The sequence below is a fragment of the Idiotropiscis lumnitzeri genome, chromosome 6 (assembly GCF_059441095.1).
Source record: "Idiotropiscis lumnitzeri isolate Australia: NSW breed Sydney's pygmy pipehorse chromosome 6, RoL_Ilum_1.0, whole genome shotgun sequence".
Taxonomy (NCBI): Eukaryota; Metazoa; Chordata; class Actinopteri; order Syngnathiformes; family Syngnathidae; genus Idiotropiscis; species Idiotropiscis lumnitzeri.
The window spans coordinates 18,593,849-18,612,848 of NC_142396.1; the positions used below are offsets into that span (position 1 = coordinate 18,593,849).

Sequence of the window (19,000 nt, forward strand, 5' to 3'; positions counted from 1 at the left end):
AGAGTAGCCATGGACATCTGTGAATTTAAACAACATAACTACCTTGTAATCTCGGATTACTACTCAAGGTTTATTGAAATATTACACCTGCCATCTACAACGAGTGCACAATTAATAAAAAGTTTGAAAACCGTTTTCGCGAGATTCGGCATTCCAAGTGAGATTGTGAGCGACAATGGTCCCCAGTTTACAAGTGCTGAATTCAAGGAGTTCGCTAAACAGCTCGACTTCCAACACTACACGTCCAGCCCTCATCATCCACAAGGAAATGGACATGCAGAAAGAGCAGTGCAAATAGCTAAAAGGATCCTGAAGCAGGAGGACCCTGTCATGGCTCTCATGTGTCATCGAGCTACTCCTTGTTCCACGACAGGCTACAGCCCAGCTGAGCTGTTGATGGGGAGAAAAATTAGAACAACACTTCCAACACTGGAGGAGAACCTCAAACCTAAGTGGCCCAGCAGGACAGATGTGGAGGAGACAGATAAGAAGGAAAAGGCTAAACAGGCTCACTACTTCAACCGTCGCCATGGAGCCAGAACTTTGCCTTCTTTACGTCCAGGTGACCAGGTGCTTTCCAAATTGGATCACGAGAAGTCATGGTGTTTGCCGGCTGTGGTTTCATGCGAGAGTACAACACCTAGGTCCTTCATCATCCGGACGCCACAAGGAGCAGAACTGAGGCGGAACCGCCGTCACCTCAAACCTGGGCCAGTTCCCCAGCCAGTCCCAGCAGCATCCGAAGACTACAAGCCGACGGACGTCCACCCTGTCAACACCGGCATAGACGACAACGTTCCTGTATGCCGGAGCGAGTCGACATCCTCGACTTCCCCACCTACTCGGGTGGTGACCCGTTCTGGACGAGTGTGCAAACCAGTCGACAGGCTTGACCTGTGAGACTGAGACTCATGGTCTTTGGGGGGGAGAAAAAAAAGAAAAGAAAAGAGAGAGAAAAAAGGGAAAGAAAATAAAATGGAAAAATGAAAAGAAAATTGCTCATGCTGTTGGGATTTGTTTGATTGATGCATATTTCAGGTTAACTTGTTTTCTGAGAGGCATCTTTACTTTTTTGCATTTTGCAGCCCAGTTGGGGAAAATGTGTGCTTGTTTGATGTTATTGAAAATATTTGATGTTATTGAAAATAACACAAAAGAGGGGAGATGTCATGTAATGGTACTAATTTTGTATTTGCGACGGTGTTGCACCTTTACGGTAACTGAGTGTCACAGTTGTCTCGCAGGGGGTCTCGCGAGATTGTTCATGCAAGTGCGGGCAGTTGTTGCAGTGGTATCGCCATTAAAAACGTGTTACTAGACAAGAGCCTCGTTGCCATCATTTACACAAACAAAACAAAGCTCTGTACTATGAGACAAAATTTGAGGTAATTTGTACAAGTGAGTTTCAAATATGCCGCTGCTTGACTGAAGGGAAAGATGCCCACACTGCCGGGCAACCGGACTGATTCCACGCCCCTGTCGTTACTCAATAGACTGCGTCACTTTAAGACTTAACATTAGCAGCACACAATAAAACCAGTCTATTTCTTTACATTTTCCATTTAAAAAAATATTTTTTATATTAATATTTTACAATACAGTGCTATTTTCATGATTAAAACATAGTTCTTAAAAAATGCATTGTTTTGATTTGGGTCGGGAACAGCTGGTATTTCAATTAATTTCAATTGAGAATATTGATTTACTCTCCAAGCAGATTGAGTTAAAGAAACTCATAAGTAAAGGAACCATTGTATTTGAAAGATTTTTATACATAAAAAATGTGCGACTGACTGCAGTCAATTTGTCAATCAATGTTGTTTATTTCACACACTTTTTTTTTGTTTTTTTACACAATCAACACTGCATCCAACAACAACAAATGATTGCCACTAAATTAGCTTATTAGTTCACCCTAAGACCAGCAGATCCATTTATGTTTAGAACATTAGTGTATCTGATCGGATGATGGTTTGCAAACAAAACAAAGTCATTACAAATGTGACCACATCACTGGCATGCTTGGTACAACAGGGAAGTTGATTTTAAATTGGCTGTACTTGAACAGTTTACCATGCTGTTGCTGCATGGACATTTTCAAAATGCCTTTTTGCGATTACATTCAGTAGGATTTAAAAAAATAAAAGGTTTCTGCAGACGGAAAATGCGGTCATCGAGGGCTAGTGGATCAGCAGGCACGTTTAACATTGCGCTTGTGTCTGACACAGTTCGGGATGCATTTCCTCTCTGACTTGGTGCCGCAGGAGACCGCTGCCGGGGCTGTGCATGCCTGTTTCCTGTAAAGGAAGAGAAACCGGACACAGAGGCTGAGAAATGAGAGTACCAAGTGTGATTGAATGTTTGTTGTGGTGACATGACATTGTTCAATTATTTACTTCACACTCCCTTGGCTTCAACCAAATACACACATGTGTGTATATGCTGTATGAAGGTGTGATCACAGTGCAGTTTGGGGAAGTCTGAACCAACACAACTATGCAGTTTATTACACATAGAGAAAGGTCATAATGCATTTCCACTCAGAATATGGTATAGTTGTCTGAAAAGTTAATTTTAATTCTTTATGTAGGAAATTGCTACCCCTGAACATAGATACACTCACACAAATGGCACTCTAACTAACCCTAAGCTGCCCAACACTTGGCATGACGAGTCTTACCGAGCCCAAATGACCACTTAACAGGGCCTCTTGCTTATCACCAACTCAATACAAGATTCTATTTTGTTTGGCATAGGCCAGCCGCCAGAGGTGTGAAACTCATGGGCCCACATTCATCCCAGTTAGATTTCAAATGTATGTGTATATATTCATGGCTTAAAAAGATTTTTCAAAATAGTATTAATAAATAAATGAATCCACCCATCCGTTATCTGATCTGTTTCATCTCACTAGGGCCGCAGGGTAAATAAATAAATAAATTAATTAATTTAAAAAAAAAAAGATAATTCCAAACGAAGGCGGCACAGTGGTAGCTCGTCGGCCTCACAGGTCACCGGTTTGAACTGCATTAACTATGCATATGGAAACGCTTTGTGCTTTGTGTAAAGTAGGCTGCGGTATGCACTAAATAGCTGTAATCCGTCAATGAACCAAGAAGAAGGAGGATCATTATTGTATTTAAAGGTATGTGGGCAGTTGTACAAGTATGCGCAGAACATGAGGAGAAACTCATCATCTCCAGAATGAGATTTGGGCATTCTGGCTTAAATAATGTGTTATTTTTAAATGAAGAAAAATACCGCTGGCTGTGTAATGAATATTTGCCACCGACATTACAGACAAAAGAGCATGTACTAGAATCACGTGTTGAGCATAATTAGGCAAGACAACAACTAATCCATGAGCTAAGAGGTCAGAAAGTAGCTTTGAATAGAGACGATATACTGCGTAGTTCTTGTATGTTAAGTTTTACATTTCTTTTTTTATTTTTTGGAAAGAATAGGGTTAAATATTAGTCTATGAAATAGTTTTATCCAGAGTGCGAGCAATTTAGATTGGATTCTATCCTTGGCAATAATGCAACACGGGATCGTGGTTGAAGTAAGACATTTTAAACTTTACTAATTAGTTCTATCGCTATGGACCGGATTGGATTACCTGAATGGCCAGTTCTGGCCCGTGCCGCATGTTTGACACCACTGGCATAGTCAGTGAAAATTTGGCACAATCAAGCGTTATCCACCATTCAGTTACTTAGAGTACATATTGTTATGCATCATAAATGTGTTTTAAATCATAATCTCTGTAACATTGTTGTTACCATTCATAATTGATTTCACTGACTTGAAGCGTTCCTAACCTGGCAGCAGCAGCCTCTCTTTTCCTGACCTGTCTCATCAGCTTCAGCATGTGACAGATCTGCCGCAGCGTCATGTTTGGAGCGTGGCGAGGCAGGCGGGGTCGTGGGGCACAGCGAGGACCCCGGTAAGTCAAGAGTGACAGATAGTTGCTCCGGGGCTGAACGCTGCTGTGCGCATAGCAAGATGCACACTGGCAGAACAGAAGAAAGTGCAAAGTGTTAAAGGGGAAATTTTTCTCAAAATATCATCCAATACATTTGTCATCCTGCATTGTTTGCACAAGAAACTCTGCTCGTGGTACATAGAGCGTAAGTACTCGATTTCAAAGAATATTAAAGACCATGCAGCTGTCACTTCATTTGTTCATAAATGAATAAAATAACAAAAACTTATTTTTGTTCACCTAATTTTAAGAACATATAATTCATCCCCAACAATATAAAATCATTGAGGTTATATTTACATAGTCAGATTTGAAATTTGCTAGCCTACTCACAAAAAAACAAATGTCTTACATTTTTCTCATCTTAGTAGATAAATACTGATTCTTAAATGCTCCATTTGATGTATGGGGCACAGCTGTTTTTTTTTGTGCGTTTTTGCATAATATTCATGGTTTTGATAATTGTGATGTGATCTCAGTGCTATTAAGTGTTGAAAGTCCCGACTGAAGCATCAGTTACCAGATACGTGACGGCCTGCCACTCATGGTTGTAAATGAAGTTAGTAAATTGGAACCACAAAAGAAAACAAACAAATGTGGTGTCGCCCTTTTTTTTCTAATTACTTCATTCTGTGATAAATGAGTAAACTACTCCAATAGCAAGTTATATAATGCACTAATATGGCCCTCCCTTTTGCGTGCATAGCGTGAATGGCCCTAGACTTAACCACCTGATCCAATAGAAACTTAAACCGCCACTCTTTTACAGGACCGACACCTGATCATGTTGCGCACTAACAATTGCTTAAACATTCATACAGTACAATTACATACACGGCAAAGATGTGTTCGAAAACAGATTATTCCACACTTGACTAAATAAGACCAAATAACTTGTTCTGACTTTAACAAACATGAAACAGGAAGAAAAAAAAAACACCCCCCGTAACATCCGAATCATATTAAAAAAAGGTTTTACATCAGCTGATTGATAGCACGCCTACTTACATGGACGACAGTAGTCATGATGATGATGATGAGTTAAGGCTTGAGTAAATAAAATGCATGCTCTTTTATACATAAACACATGAGCAGGAGAGAAAATCAGCCAATCACCCTTTGAAACAAAAGTCCACCTACCTCTGACATCACCACACACACACACACACACACACACACACGCACACACGCACACGCACGCGCACGCTCACACGCACACACACTTTAGATTTCTTCAGGTTACAGCCACTGACACAAACTGTGATGGAGAGGTCTTTTGTTGTGAGGTGTACTTTTAGAAGCAGCTGTAATTTAGAGGATCAGGCAAAAGAAGGAATGGATAGCAGAGAGGAAAGGAGATGGTAAAAATGCGCTAATGGGAGATGACAGCAAGGAAGGAATTTCAGAATGGAGGTAAAGAGGACAGCTGAGCTGGAGAACACGGGGGAGTGTTGCTGAGGCAAGGCAGCGTCACTCAGTGTCAGGTGTCATCACTGAACAAAGTGATGCATCAGGGCGTTACACATTGTTTGTGTTACTATCAAAAGATCATTGATCAGTAGATACCAGAAGAACAGCGACAGTCTCATGTTGAGTCGAAAGCCAAAGAATAGAAACGTGTCTTCAAACGTCTTGATGCCTTGAACGCTGCAGTTAGATCCAACAAGTAGTCTCCAGTGTCATTTGCCAGGACGATATCTTTCAAAACTTGTAGCTGGGCTGACTCTGTGCTATGCATCTTCCGACTGGATCATCTCCTTGACATTGTGTTCAGCCAAGAAAGATCTTAACTGCTTGTGCACCACCTTTTCCAGAATTTTAGAAATAAAAGGCATTTTGGAAATGAGTCTAAAATTTGACAGCACACCTTAATCAAGGCCAGGTCTCTTCAGCAGGGATTGCACCGCGGCATGTTGGGGGACGACAACGCAAGACAGGCAGCTGTTGTTAATGGCCAAAACCGATTCGCCAATACTTGGGAGAACCTCCTTCCTTTCTTTGTGTGTTCTGATTGTGTTGTTACATGATACAAAACACATGATTATTGTTTTCAGCAACAGTTTTATTCTTGTCAATTTCAAGATAAACGGCCTGCCATAAATCTATCCAGCCCTCAACCCATTATCCCAGCTGCGTCTCCTCACAAGGGCCATGGGCGTGCTGGAGCCTATCCCAGCTATCATCGGGCAGTGAACAGGTGGCCGGCCAATCGCAGGTCACTCATGGACAAACCCATGCAGGCACGGGGAGAACAAACTCTTCACAGGACGTCCAAAGCTCAGAAACAAACCTTGCACGAGGTGGAGTGCTAACCAGTCGGCTGTCACAAATCACATTTTGCAAACATTTGTTTAAAAAAACTGTCATTATTTTTGCATTCATTTCAAAATCTGAATTGACAAACTGAAAGACATGCGTGCGTATAGACTTTAAATATATCTTTAATATAAAAGTCTAATATACTTAATGTTGTTTCTACAAAAAAGTCATTGAAGTGCCTTTATAAAGTTGTAATAATGCATTTAGTAATATTGATGCACAAAAAGGTTGTTATGTCCGAGATGATCGTTGGCATACTTTTGCAGAAATATAACAAGACAAGGGTACAGTGGGGGCAACTTTCTCATGAAGTGATACATTTACAGTTTCACAGAATAAAACATTATATTTGGTATTTGTTGTTTAAATTAATCACGTTCTCGAGACTCGTGAACACACAACATTGCGTATGCATATCCTTTCAGAAAAAGGCAGAGGCTTATTTTGAAGTGTCTCAATATTAAAACAGCTTGCCTGGAATTTAGTTCTTCAGATCATTCAAAAAGGATTTCACTTCAACACAAAGTTTAACAAGGAGGCCTTTACAACAGATGCCTTTAGAGCCACGCACCTGTCTCTCCTCAACCCACTAATTACGTCACTATTTAAGCCTCCTTCACTGACTACTTGTCGTCGGTGCATTACCCTTTTTGATGTCACTGTTGCCCTTTTTGGATTTCACTGTCGCTCTTGGTTCATCGTTCATGCTTCATGCTTCATGTCTCCTCGTCACGGTCGCTTATCCCCGGTTCCTGTCCCTGTGTCATAGCCCTGTTTAGTTCTGCCCAGCCGCGTTTCGTTCGTCTTCATTGTTTTGCAGTTTGTCACGTTTGTTTATTCCAAGTACCTTGTTTGCCTTTCGCTTTTGTTTTGTTAATTAAATTCCCTTTAAGTTACCCTTGCCTTGGCTTCCCTGCATTTTGGGTCCTCTCCTACCTCCTCCACCCGCTGAGCGTAACATGTCATTTTGTATTACATTGTGTTATTGCTCTAAAAATGTTCCTCTTTCCTTAAGCTGTATCGAATATTTTTCTTGCTATTCTTTGTGTATGTTTATGTTTATATTAATGCTTAGTGCATTGTTCGTGTGCCGTTACCAACATTTTGAGTGTATTTGCTTACCCAGCTTTAATACTATGATCACGTTCTCCTTTATGGTATTTGATGTATATACTTATATTACACATTCATGTGCATTCATTGACTTACTGATAAAAATCTAATAATATCTAATATATAGTTAAAGCAACTGATCGTGTAGTCACCACACTGTAGTGGTACACCCGCCTGTCTTGTGTGAGGGCAGCATGGGATTTCCGCTCAGTGATGTTATCTGTGTGTGCCCTGTGACTGGCTGGCGACCAGTTCAGGGTGCAGAGTATCTTTTTCCTGAAGTCAGCTGGGATACGCTCCAACGACCTCTTGCGGAGCTGTATAGGATGAAGTGGTGTTGAAGATGACATGACACTTTAGTTAAATAGACAGTGTGTAGAATGTATGGATTATATATATATATACATATATATATACATATATATATATAAAATTAATTTCAGTGATATGCAAAATAATATGTTGTATCACATTAAAAAATATTTAAAAAAAATATATATAAAAAATATATATAAATATGTATAATTGCTTATAATATTAAATAGAACGTGCATCCCCTACAATACAAGAGGCAGCCATGTTTTGTCCCCATTTTTTCTGCTACGCAAACATCAAAGAGAAATTCACCAATCACAAAATTTAAAAGAATTAAATCTATCCATCCGTCCATTATCTGCTTCGCTTCTCCTCACAAGGGTTGCGGGCGTGCTGGAGCCAATTCCATCTGACATCTGCAGGAGGCGAGGTACTCCCTGGACTGGTTGCCAGCCAATCGCAGGGCACACATTGACAAACGCTCACACTCACACCGAGAGGCAATTTAGAGTGTCCAATCAACCTACTATTCATGTTTTTGGAATGTGGGAGGAAACCGGAGTACCCGAAGAAAACCCACGCAGGCACAGGGAGAACATGCAACCTCCTCACAAGAAGGCTGGAGCCGTAATCGAACCCTACACCTCTGCGCTGTTTAAATACAGCTTAAAAAATAAATTCAAAGGTTCAGTTTATGTAAGTATTTGCGTATCAATACTCGGGATCAGTATCAGTGCGTACTCAAGAGTTAATAACTAGTACTGGGGAAAAAGTGGCGTCGAACATTCCTATATCTTCTTCCACAATTAACTGTATACGATCACTTTCACCAAAAGTCGCAAGGAGGCGCTGTTGGACCGAATACCGGACCCAAAATTATATATAGATATGAAGCGCCAAAGCGAAACAATATATTACGACACTATTCACGTTGGTTTGTAGGGTACAGCGATGTATTTTAATGTTGAAAAGTCTTCCACGGGGTTCTCGTGGAAAGGAATTCCCACAGAGACAGGAAGTCAGCTTCCAAAGGCTGGATGGAGATGAAGCTGACAGATGTGGAAACAATAAATTGGACAGAGCCCCCACGGGTGATACTGCTAGGGAACGTAAAAGTTTTCCCCCCTTCCATACGAAAACTCGGCCACTATTTACACCAAAAAATGTATTGTAAAGAATAATTTGCGCACTTTGGCTCTGTCGATATAACAACTGCGAGGACGCTAACGGTGAAAAGTGCACAACGTAACCATTGCTCATCTTATTTTCGAAATATATCTACATTTCAGTTGATTTTATAAATACAACGACGCTTACTAGTACAATATGTTTTTATTTGCTTCTCCATAACTAGGGCAATACAGTAGAGTGATAATGGTTAAAAGAGAATTTTCAGACCAGTTGGATGCATAGGTTGAAAATCTGAGGGCATTTTCCTAAAGCCTCGTTCGCTTATAAAGTAGAGCATAATACACTCCATGACTGACGCCATTTCCATTGTCGGCGCTTCGATCCCGTCTAACTCGACGAGCTGCTGTGTGACTGGCTCCGCCGCTGCCTCCTGAGCAACAGGTGCGGTTCGATGTCATGCTGCATTCAAGTACTGCAGGGAATCACTAGTTTCTTTTAAATTGTATTACTTAAAGACGCACAGACGTCCCTTTAATACCTAGTAAAAACAGCATTAAAAACAACCAAACAAAAATATGAAGGTGGCAAATTGAATGGATATTCGAATTCAAGTGGTCGTAAGTTGACAAGCCGCGCATTTTCCGGTGTACTAAGTCTTGACCTGACATTTGTCCGATCCACTGAACGCCTCCCAGACCCCGCCTGCCAACTTTATCCTGTGTGCGTTTGTCTTGGAGCGTCTGGGTGTTAACTGCCAAGTTGAACTCTTTAAAAAACAACAGGCCTTCGGTCAGCCGTGGAGGTCTTTTTCTTTTCTTTTTTCCCTTTTTTTACCCTACATACTCCCTTTTTTTCGGTACAGGTGGATTCTGCATCCGCACTGGCAGCATGTCTCCTTCCACATCCCCCCGGTTCTTCACGGAGAGGGAGGTGACCCGCCACTGTACTAAGGACTCATGTTGGGTGCTCCTCGGGTCGCGGGTGTACGACGTGACCGCCTTCTTGCGGATGCACCCGGGAGGGGAAGCGTTGATACTCAGTAGGTCGGGTAAAGACGTGAGCGGGGAGCTGGAGGGACCCCCGCATCGACACTCGGAGAACGCCCGACGGTGGATGGAGCAATACTACATCGGAGAGTTGGACCGAAACAGCGACAACGACGCAGACGAGCTTCAGGTAAGCAGCAGCTGTTTCCTTAGAGCGCGCTTGGCTGACATGAGCTGGCCTCAGAAAAGCAAACCAACTTGACATTACAAGCCTGACAGGTGCATTGCACATTTTCAGCCATGTTTCCAGCAGTGAACGTCATTAATTCCCCGACCTTTTACCTGCTTCCTCCATGCTCCATTCGGGCGTACTGGTTTCGAGTACAATCGAAACCAGTATTCCCCAACCATTATTGACCCAAGACGCACATTTTACATTAGTTTAAAACATTGTGGTGAAAACTGATTAATTAATGCTGAAGTTTCGGTCTAATATTTTACTTAATATGTTGCTTAAAAATGTCAAAAATTTTAGACCAATTTCTAGTGATACACGTGATGAATTTCCAAGGCATCAGGGACGGCTCTAGGATTTTTTTCTCTCTCCCTGGGCTAAAGGGGGGCTTGACTAATACATTGGTAATCTGAGAAAATAATGGAAATATATTTTAGAATATCAAATAAGAATACTGGAGGGGCTTAACTGGAGCTACACCGTTTGCTGAGAGGACGATAGGCTCCCCTAGCCGTGGTGTAGTGCTATCCCTACATGGCACAATGGTTGGGAATCACTGCCGGATATCAATTGGACCTGTCATTTACAAAATGCATCACTTTCCCCAAATAGAAATGTTACCCCTTGACAAGTGCGACACCGCCTACCAGGATGTTAGATGACGAGCATTAACATGCACTCACCTGTGCTGGCTCCCTTTTTGGCAAAGTCATCCATACGAGGCCAAAAGTTCCCTCTTGAGACAATGTCCACTCCTTCTTGTGTAATAAGAACTACTGGATTCTCTACAAGACATGTGTGTCCATGTGAGTGTACAGTCACAGGCTGCTAGTTTCATGACAAAGCCAGACAAATAACAAGGTCTCTGTGGATGCATAAAAAGTCTTAAAAAGCATTGAACCCATGAATCTAAAAACAAGGCCTTCGTTTGCATTAAATTTTCTTAAATGAAGCCTTCAAAAGTCTTAACAGATCTTAACAACCGATGAGTAGGATTTTGTTATTGTAAATGGTCTCAACTCTCCAAATGAATTAATATTCTAAAAAAGAAAATACAAAATGAGTCTCATAGTAGGCTGACACAATCACAAACCAACCAAACAAATTATGTTCTTTTCGTTGAAACTCTTAAGGGCAGAGGCACTTGTATATTTTATAGACTCAAGAAACTTTGGACGAAACTGGACATTGGGAATATTGTGAAGCTGGTCTTAAATTACATTTCAAATGGAATTTAAAAGTATTAAAAAGTCTTGAATTTAACTTGCCTGTAGTTTGAAGGAAGGACTTCAATTTTGGAAGACTATGTTGGAATGTAGTTAACATCCAGCCACTAATATATAAATCCTTCAACAACATCAAAGTTAGTGAGTTATTTCGAAATATAATGTTAAGTTACAAATACTACAGTAAACGTTACTGTCTAATAGTATAGCACTTAAGTACTAGTACTAAAATTTAGTTTCGGCGGTAACTTGCATTATTTAAATAGTTGTACGGGTGTTTAATGCAGATGATTTCACATTATGGACTTAGTGGGTTTGAATCAGGAAGAAGCTTCGTGTTCGTAAATATACTTCAGTTAGCAATATTTCTTTCAGTTTTAAGCAATTTTACTTTTTATGGGCAATCGTCACTAAATGCAATACAAAGGGGTATTTGTGGACATCAAATTAGTAAAAGTAATATGGGGCAAGTAGGATGACAGGGCACAATAACACCTTCATAAAAGATGTTACAGATTTGCCAAATATCATCTTGAATAGGCAAGGCTTAAGGACCTTTTTTCTTTTTTAATATCATTTACTTTGGACACATGACTTTTGTGGGCGTTTCAGTAAGGCATCAGGGATGGCGTACCTGTTCTCCTCCTTTTCTCTGCTTTTATTGATTGTAGGGGAGGGGACGAGATGTTGGCGAAAGGATACGCACAGGGAAGGATCTGGTTTAAAACGGACATAACGTCAATGAGGAGCAGGGAGGGGCGCTTAGGTGATACCAAAGGTTGGGGGATGGGTGCTTGGATGTTTGGGGGGCAGCGGTGTATGTAAATGATTCAGGTGGGGTGTGTGTCATTGTGGGAGAGAGATAAAGAGCAAAGTGGAGGAAAAAAAACTGGTTTGTCTTGTCCCAATGAGACGAGGACAAAAAGCCAGAAACCCATAGTGTGCTCCTCAATATGGCCGTACCTTAACAGTTTGTTTGAGAAAGGACACCAGGAAGTTTGCATGTACAGGGTGACTAGAAATTGGACATTGTTGTTAGAATTGTTGTTATTGATGAAGTCATTAGGGAGGAATGTTTTAAACAACCTTAATGGGGAGTTTAGTTCTTATTTCATATGTTCCTGATGGTCTCTTGACTCTTCAGGAATGAGTTAAGATTCTTTCTTTCTGTCTGTCTTTCTTTCTTTTTTTTCTTTCTTTCTTTCTTTCTTGCATTTTCCCATTTGTTTCTATAAATATGGAGTGTGTCTAGTCTTGTGTTGCACTGGCATTTACGTGACTTGCCAAACTGTGATTGGGGTGCTTTTTGTGCGTTCCCCGCCAGTTTCAAATAATGGCAGCGTTTATGTTCCGCCTTTGAGTCTGAGCAGCACACTGCCTCTGTCACTGCGAAGTCATGTCAATAACGGTTGAACTTTTGAAGTAGAACAAAGTGTGTAGTCAATGCTGTTGCGCCATGTGTCACACACATATTTTGGATGTTGTGAGTGTGAGATATTTGTGGCATTGTGTCATCCCCATCATGTTTTACACTCGTAACAGTCAGTGGTTACAAAACGTCTACTCGTCTACGTTCAAATGGCAGGTTTTTGTGATATAAAAAAAAAACTAAAGATTGTTATTTCCTAACCATTAATGTGAGTTGTAATCTGTACAACTCTATTGAGAAAAAAACATTTTATGGAGCAGAAGTACAAAATAAGCAACAGAGATGTGGTTACGTGGGTGTGGCTATGACGTGAGATTTGTGCCACAATTATAAGCTCTTAAAACAGTTTGTCAATTGCAATGCATGCACTCCAAGAGAGTATTAGTTCCCTATACTTGCATTGTATGATCATTACAACAAACGGAGGTTAATGTTACTGCATCGACGATACTATTTTGGAGTAGCATCATCCACAAATAAGCATTTACAGTGCACTGCTGGAAGAGCATGAACGATAACATTACACTACATTGCAACGTACAACAACAATGTACATTCTTTGAAAACAATCTTCACTCCCATATGTTTTTAATGGTATTTTTCCTCTTACGAGTTGTTTTTTAAATTTTTTTCTTTAATCATTTGAATTATTTTAATTTGATTTTTAATTAAAATTTATTGTTTTTACTTTTTGTAAATAGGTAAAAAAAAAAAAACAATAATTATGAATAGGCTGACATGAAATTCATACATAGTAATTTGCCCAGCCCTTCCCAACACTTACATGGTTGTATTGACCTCATATTAAAGGTTAAATATTGTATATTTAAAATAACCATATTGCATGTTTTTCCAATATCGAGCAGCCCTAATATGGACTGATATGAAATGACTGATATCGAGATACACTTTTCAACCATGCCGCCTATAAATATACCCTGGAAGACAATGAAACAAGACCCCATTTTTGATTAATTTTTTTTGGGAGTGTAGAAAATATTGCACAACAGTGAGTACCGAACGTCCCTCCAAAAGTAAAAGGATCAGATGAAAAGTGGTCAGGGAGGCTGCCCAGAGCAACAATGACAACAACACTGAAGGAGCTGCAGAAATTTCTGACAAGTACTGGCGGTTTAGAACTGGTGACAGCAATCTCCCGTCTTCTCCAATGGGCAAGGGTGGCAAAAACAAGGCCGTGTCTTAAACATCCATGCCTGGGTTGATTTAGCAAAAACACACTTGAAATTTGTTGCAGTCCAAAGAAACCAAGGTAGAATGTTCTAACCATAATTCCAATTCCACTTATAACTATTGTTTCCTTCTCACAACGATGAGCTCCTCGTGATGCTCCAGAAGCGCTCTCTGAAGAGCACGGCTTGTGCTGTTACATGTGACTGCAAAAATGTCCGTAAGACATGCTGGAAGGAACACCTGAACTTTATTCAAGTTCAATAAGAGGTACTTTCAAGGCTGCAGGTGTGTGTTGATTCTCATTCAACGTGAATTTGAATGTTATTGGTTAATTCTGATCACAGCCACATCCTAGTTTTACTGATAGAAAGTGTGCACAAGAGGTGGAGTGCGATGCCAGAGATTGCATTAGAGAAGGACTAGAGTTATTTTAGTAAAATACGATTCAGGTAAAAGTAAAAAGTTGTCCTCAAAATTGAGTAAGATTATGTAAGTGTTTAATGAAAAAAAGAAAACTCAAGTACTAAAGGTTGAATGACTTCACATCATTTATAGTAGATTGATGATAGCTGATCGATGTCGATTAATCGATAACAGCATAGATGTTTTGTTTTGTTGTCAACTCGTTTTGCTTGCCCTTTGTGTCTCTTTTGTGATTAAGGCCTACATTAATACATAGCCAACCTATCGAAATTCATTTCTTGAACAGCTTGACTGAATTTCCATTTTCTTAATAGAGGACAAGATCTAAGGAAACTGAAATTTGTTATCGTTTACTTTTTATCTATTCATTTGGGATAAATTAGTTCATAGGTGACAACTTGGAAAAACGCCTACTTTTAATGAAGAATATGGCCACGCCCCCCCCCCCTCCGTTCTCTCCATATTCCACTCAGAGTCATTGAAGGGACCAATTACAAACTCTCCTTTGGAAATCATTGTACTTTCATTGCTTATAACATCCAAAAACGGTGATCAATTGGCACCAAAATTCATGTGGACATCCCTCTAATCTCTCCGTGGTTGATTTACATGAGAATGAGGAACTGTGGAAGTGAGCAGAGATACATGCTGGGAGGGCACTGGCGCACTGCTTCTTAGCTGATCATGGTGAGGATGCACAGCATAAAAGCACCAGTCGGGATATTTACAGAGACTGAAGTGGGAATGAATAGACGTGCACATTTAGTTGGATGAGGATTGGCTCTAGTTTTTCGACTGTAGGCTACAACATGCCTTCTTATTCTTTGGACGCGAACATGCTTGACTTAACTTTGGCCTCCAAACACCAGATCGCTCACTTCACTTTCCTCAGTTACGCAGGCTCCACCACCAACTTGTTCGTCCAATCACATTCTGACACATTTATATATTTAAAAAAAAGAGTGAAGATTCTTTGAAATAATGAATTGTTCAAAACTTATTGCCTAACATTGAGTTTTGATTTGATTTGATTTGATTTTGAAGATTTTGATAAGCTCTGACTCACAGACAGTCAAGTTGTCTGAGTGTGATTTGTGATTGAATGTCGTGGGCGGGGCAACAGGAAGGAGGAAAAATAGTTTGTCATGTGTTTACAAAATGAAGGCTTGGGTGAAATGCTAGTAACTGGCAACACAAACCATTAATTTTCACTATAAGGATTAATATAATAAAACCAATTGAAAAAATCGAATCATAATTAAACAATAATTTATCGGCCACACCAGTTCTTGGTTTTGTCATCTAAGCAGATGCTGCAGTATTTTGGTTGTCTTTTCACTGTTACAGGAAGGCGTTTTGTGAATTTGTTGAAATCTTATCTGAGGATTTAAAGCCTTTTCGCACTGCACTTGGCAATATGACGTCAAACAACCCATTCACTTTCGGTTGCAGGGTCAAAATGCCGTAGCCGTAGCATATTTATGCCGTCCTCCATAAAAGCAAACTGATTATCTTTGTGTTGAATCACAATAAAACATTTACTCTCAGTTTTGAATGCAACAATTTTCAACAGAGGATTTAAAGCCTTTTCGCACTGCACTTGGCAATATGACGTCAAACAACCCATTCACTTTCGGTTGCAGGGTCAAAATGCCGTAGCCGAGCCATATTTATGCCGTCCTCCATAAAAGCAAACTGATTATCTTTGTGTTGAATCACAATAAAACATTTACTCTCAGTTTTGAATGCAACAATTTTCAACAGAGGATTTAAAGCCTTTTCGCACTGCACTTGGCAATATGACGTCAAACAACCCATTCACTTTCGGTTGCAGGGTCAAAATGCCGTAGCCGAGCCATATTTATGCCGTCCTCCATAAAAGCAAACTGATTATCTTTGTGTTGAATCACAATAAAACATTTACTCTCAGTTTTGAATGCAACAATTTTCAACATTTTTCCCCATTATCTGCCATGTTGCAACCTGAACCAATTACTAAACCATAATGTATTCTGTTTGTGCATTTTCTGCACTTTTAATTTGATATAATGCCGTTTTTGAATGAAGGAATTGAAATTAAAACAAACATCCATTCATGCATCCATCCTTTGTGCTCATCCAGAGTTGGGTCACGGAGGCAGCAGCTTTAGGAGCTTTAGCCCTCTTCCCCTCTCCCCAGCCACTTTGTCCACCTTTTCCAGCCAGGGCCATCTCAAGGCGTTTCCAGGTCAGCCGGGAGACTAAATCTCTCCAGCGTGTCCTTGGTGGTACCTGGGGCCTCCTCCCACTGGGACGTACCTGGAACGCCTCACCGGGGAGGTATCTTGAACAGATGCACAAGCCTTAATTGAATCATTGGAGATGGGGCGCCGTGGCTCAGTGGTGGATTGGTCGTTTCCCAACCGAGAGGTTGTGGGTTCGATCCCTGGCTGTTGTCATCATGTCGAAGTACCCTTGAGCAAGCAATGAACCCTAAGTTGCTCCTGATGGTATATCATCAGTGGGTCAAGTAAGGCAATTGTCTGAAGTGCTTTGAGTACCAACGGTAAAAATGCGCGATACAAGTGACAGACCATTTTATTTGCTTCTGTCGGTTGTTATAAAAAAAGTATGTTTAAGGGACTTGCACATGTGCAAGGAAGGTTGGGCACATCAATGTAGGCAATGCAGCAAACTGGACTACAGTACAAAGTAAAACAATATAATACATCCATCCATCTTCTGTACCGTTTCTCCTCACTACGGTCGCGGGGGCTGCTGGAGCCTATCCCAGCTATCTTCCGGCAGTAGGCGGGGGACACCCTGAACTGGTTGCCAGTCAATTGCAGGGCACACAGAGACGAACAACCATCCGCACTCACACTCATACCTCGGGGCAATTTAGAGTGTTCAATCGGCCTACAATGCATGTTTTTGGAATGTGGGAGGAAACCGGAATACCCGGAGGAAACCCACGCAAGCACGGGGAGAACATGCAAACTCCACACATGATGGCTGAAGCGGGGATCAAACCCACGCCCGATGCTGTCTCTCACTGTGAGGCCATCGTGCTAACCAGTCAACCACCGTGCCGCCCATAATATAATACAATACAATTTTATTTTTATAGCGCATTTCACAACAGATGGAGCTGTAACAGAGCGCCTCCCATATGGTGTAATATAAATCAGCAGGTAATAAGAACACATATATAATAAGAACTCCACTTCGTCCTCGGTTCCACCAGTAGCGTCTGGTCCACAGACTTGAGGCAGCGGGCAGGCGCGTAGGGGTGGAGGATATCAGAGAGGTACGCTGGGGAGAGGCCATTTAAAACTATAAAGACGAACAGAAGTATTTTAAAGCGAACTCTGGAGTGCACTGGGAGCCAGTGAAAAGAAGCCAACATTGGGGTGATGTGATCTTCCGAGCGACAGTTAAAAGGCGAGCGGCAGCATTTTGGACTAGTTGGAGGCGCTTGAGCGAGGACCGGGTGACTCCAAAGTAAAGTGCATTGCAGTAATCTAGTCTAGATGTAACAAATGCATGGATTACTATTTCTAAGTGCTGTTGGGAAAGAAAGGGCTTTACTTAAGAGCCGCAACAGTTGAATTCAGTCATAAAAACGGTCCTGCTTATACTAATCTCAGCCGCGGACATGAGATCTTTGCCAAGAAAGATGTCACATATATATTTTTACAAAAACATTTTGGGCATAGATAGATGAACAAAGATACCCTTTTGTATAAACTGAACAATTTTTGGAGCAATCAAGTGAATTTGAACAATTCCTTGTGGCACACCTTATGATCTCATGGCACATTAATGTGCTGCTGCAGACTGGTTGTTAATCGCCAAGCAAAACAAATGGGTGATGCTAATTAGTCGACGCGTCTTCCATTTAACGTGGCCAAAGCATGACATTAAATTGCAATGTTAATTTTGGGTGTGATTATTCACTGTTTCATTTCATGGTTGTATGCGAACTGCAGAATCTGTAGCCCAAGTAGCTCATGCATTTTGCTGAGAACAGCATGATGTGGCTCGCAATTTTGATTAAAGGATGACAAAGATGCATTGAACATGAGGCTCTCCCATGATCAGCTGATGCATAGCTGATGGCTTAATGTTGGTCATGACGGTGAGTCACTGAAACATTCCAATGTTGACTTTCCGTAATTGAAGTGTTCTACAATTGACAAAGTAGTACCATTTTAACAATGTCATATATAATAATACTGTATATAATAATCATTTTTTTACAATAGTCATTTTTGTAATCAAGTGTAACAATCTTAATCATAATTAAATTTCGATTAATTGCACAGCCCGACAAATATGTAATTAATTTTCCAATGGGGCCATGCGAAAATCACGTATGGTTGTCGATGGCCACACCAACATGCTCATCTTAATTGTGTTCCATCTTAAGTTAATTGATAAAATAAATATATATCATTACATTGTGTTGTTTTAGTAAGTTGCTACCTGTGTAATCATGATATGTTGTTATGATTATAGAATCAAATGTTTAAAAAAAATTAAAAGTCATCGTGAATCGATGGGTGGACATTAAAACTATATATCGAGACGTGAGAAACCAATTGTACGTTTTTGGAGATCTGAGCCATCATCCACAGGATTTTTTTTTTTGTTGCTTTGCCTTGC

General features: G+C 40.6%; 2 protein-coding genes across 2 annotated transcripts in view; one reads left to right on the forward strand and one right to left on the reverse strand.

Annotated features, from left to right (window-relative positions):
- Positions 1 to 1,803: 1,803 nt before the first annotated feature.
- On the reverse strand, positions 1,804 to 5,094 carry LOC148335498 (uncharacterized). The gene is made up of 3 exons (XM_088297412.1): positions 4,994 to 5,094; positions 3,822 to 4,012; positions 1,804 to 2,297 (listed from the first exon to the last, which is right to left on the reverse strand). Exons 1-3 carry the CDS (start codon positions 5,009 to 5,011, stop codon positions 2,189 to 2,191), a joined length of 318 nt encoding a protein of 105 aa, XP_088153538.1. The 5' UTR covers positions 5,012 to 5,094; the 3' UTR covers positions 1,804 to 2,188.
- Positions 5,095 to 9,588: 4,494 nt separating this feature from the next.
- fa2h (fatty acid 2-hydroxylase) overlaps positions 9,589 to 19,000 on the forward strand; it is a 36,664-nt gene continuing 27,252 nt past the window's right edge. The window contains exon 1 of the mRNA XM_088299449.1: positions 9,589 to 10,039. Coding sequence (XP_088155575.1) covers positions 9,752 to 10,039 — 288 coding nt within the window. The 5' untranslated portion in view covers positions 9,589 to 9,751. The remainder of the gene's footprint in view (positions 10,040 to 19,000) is intronic.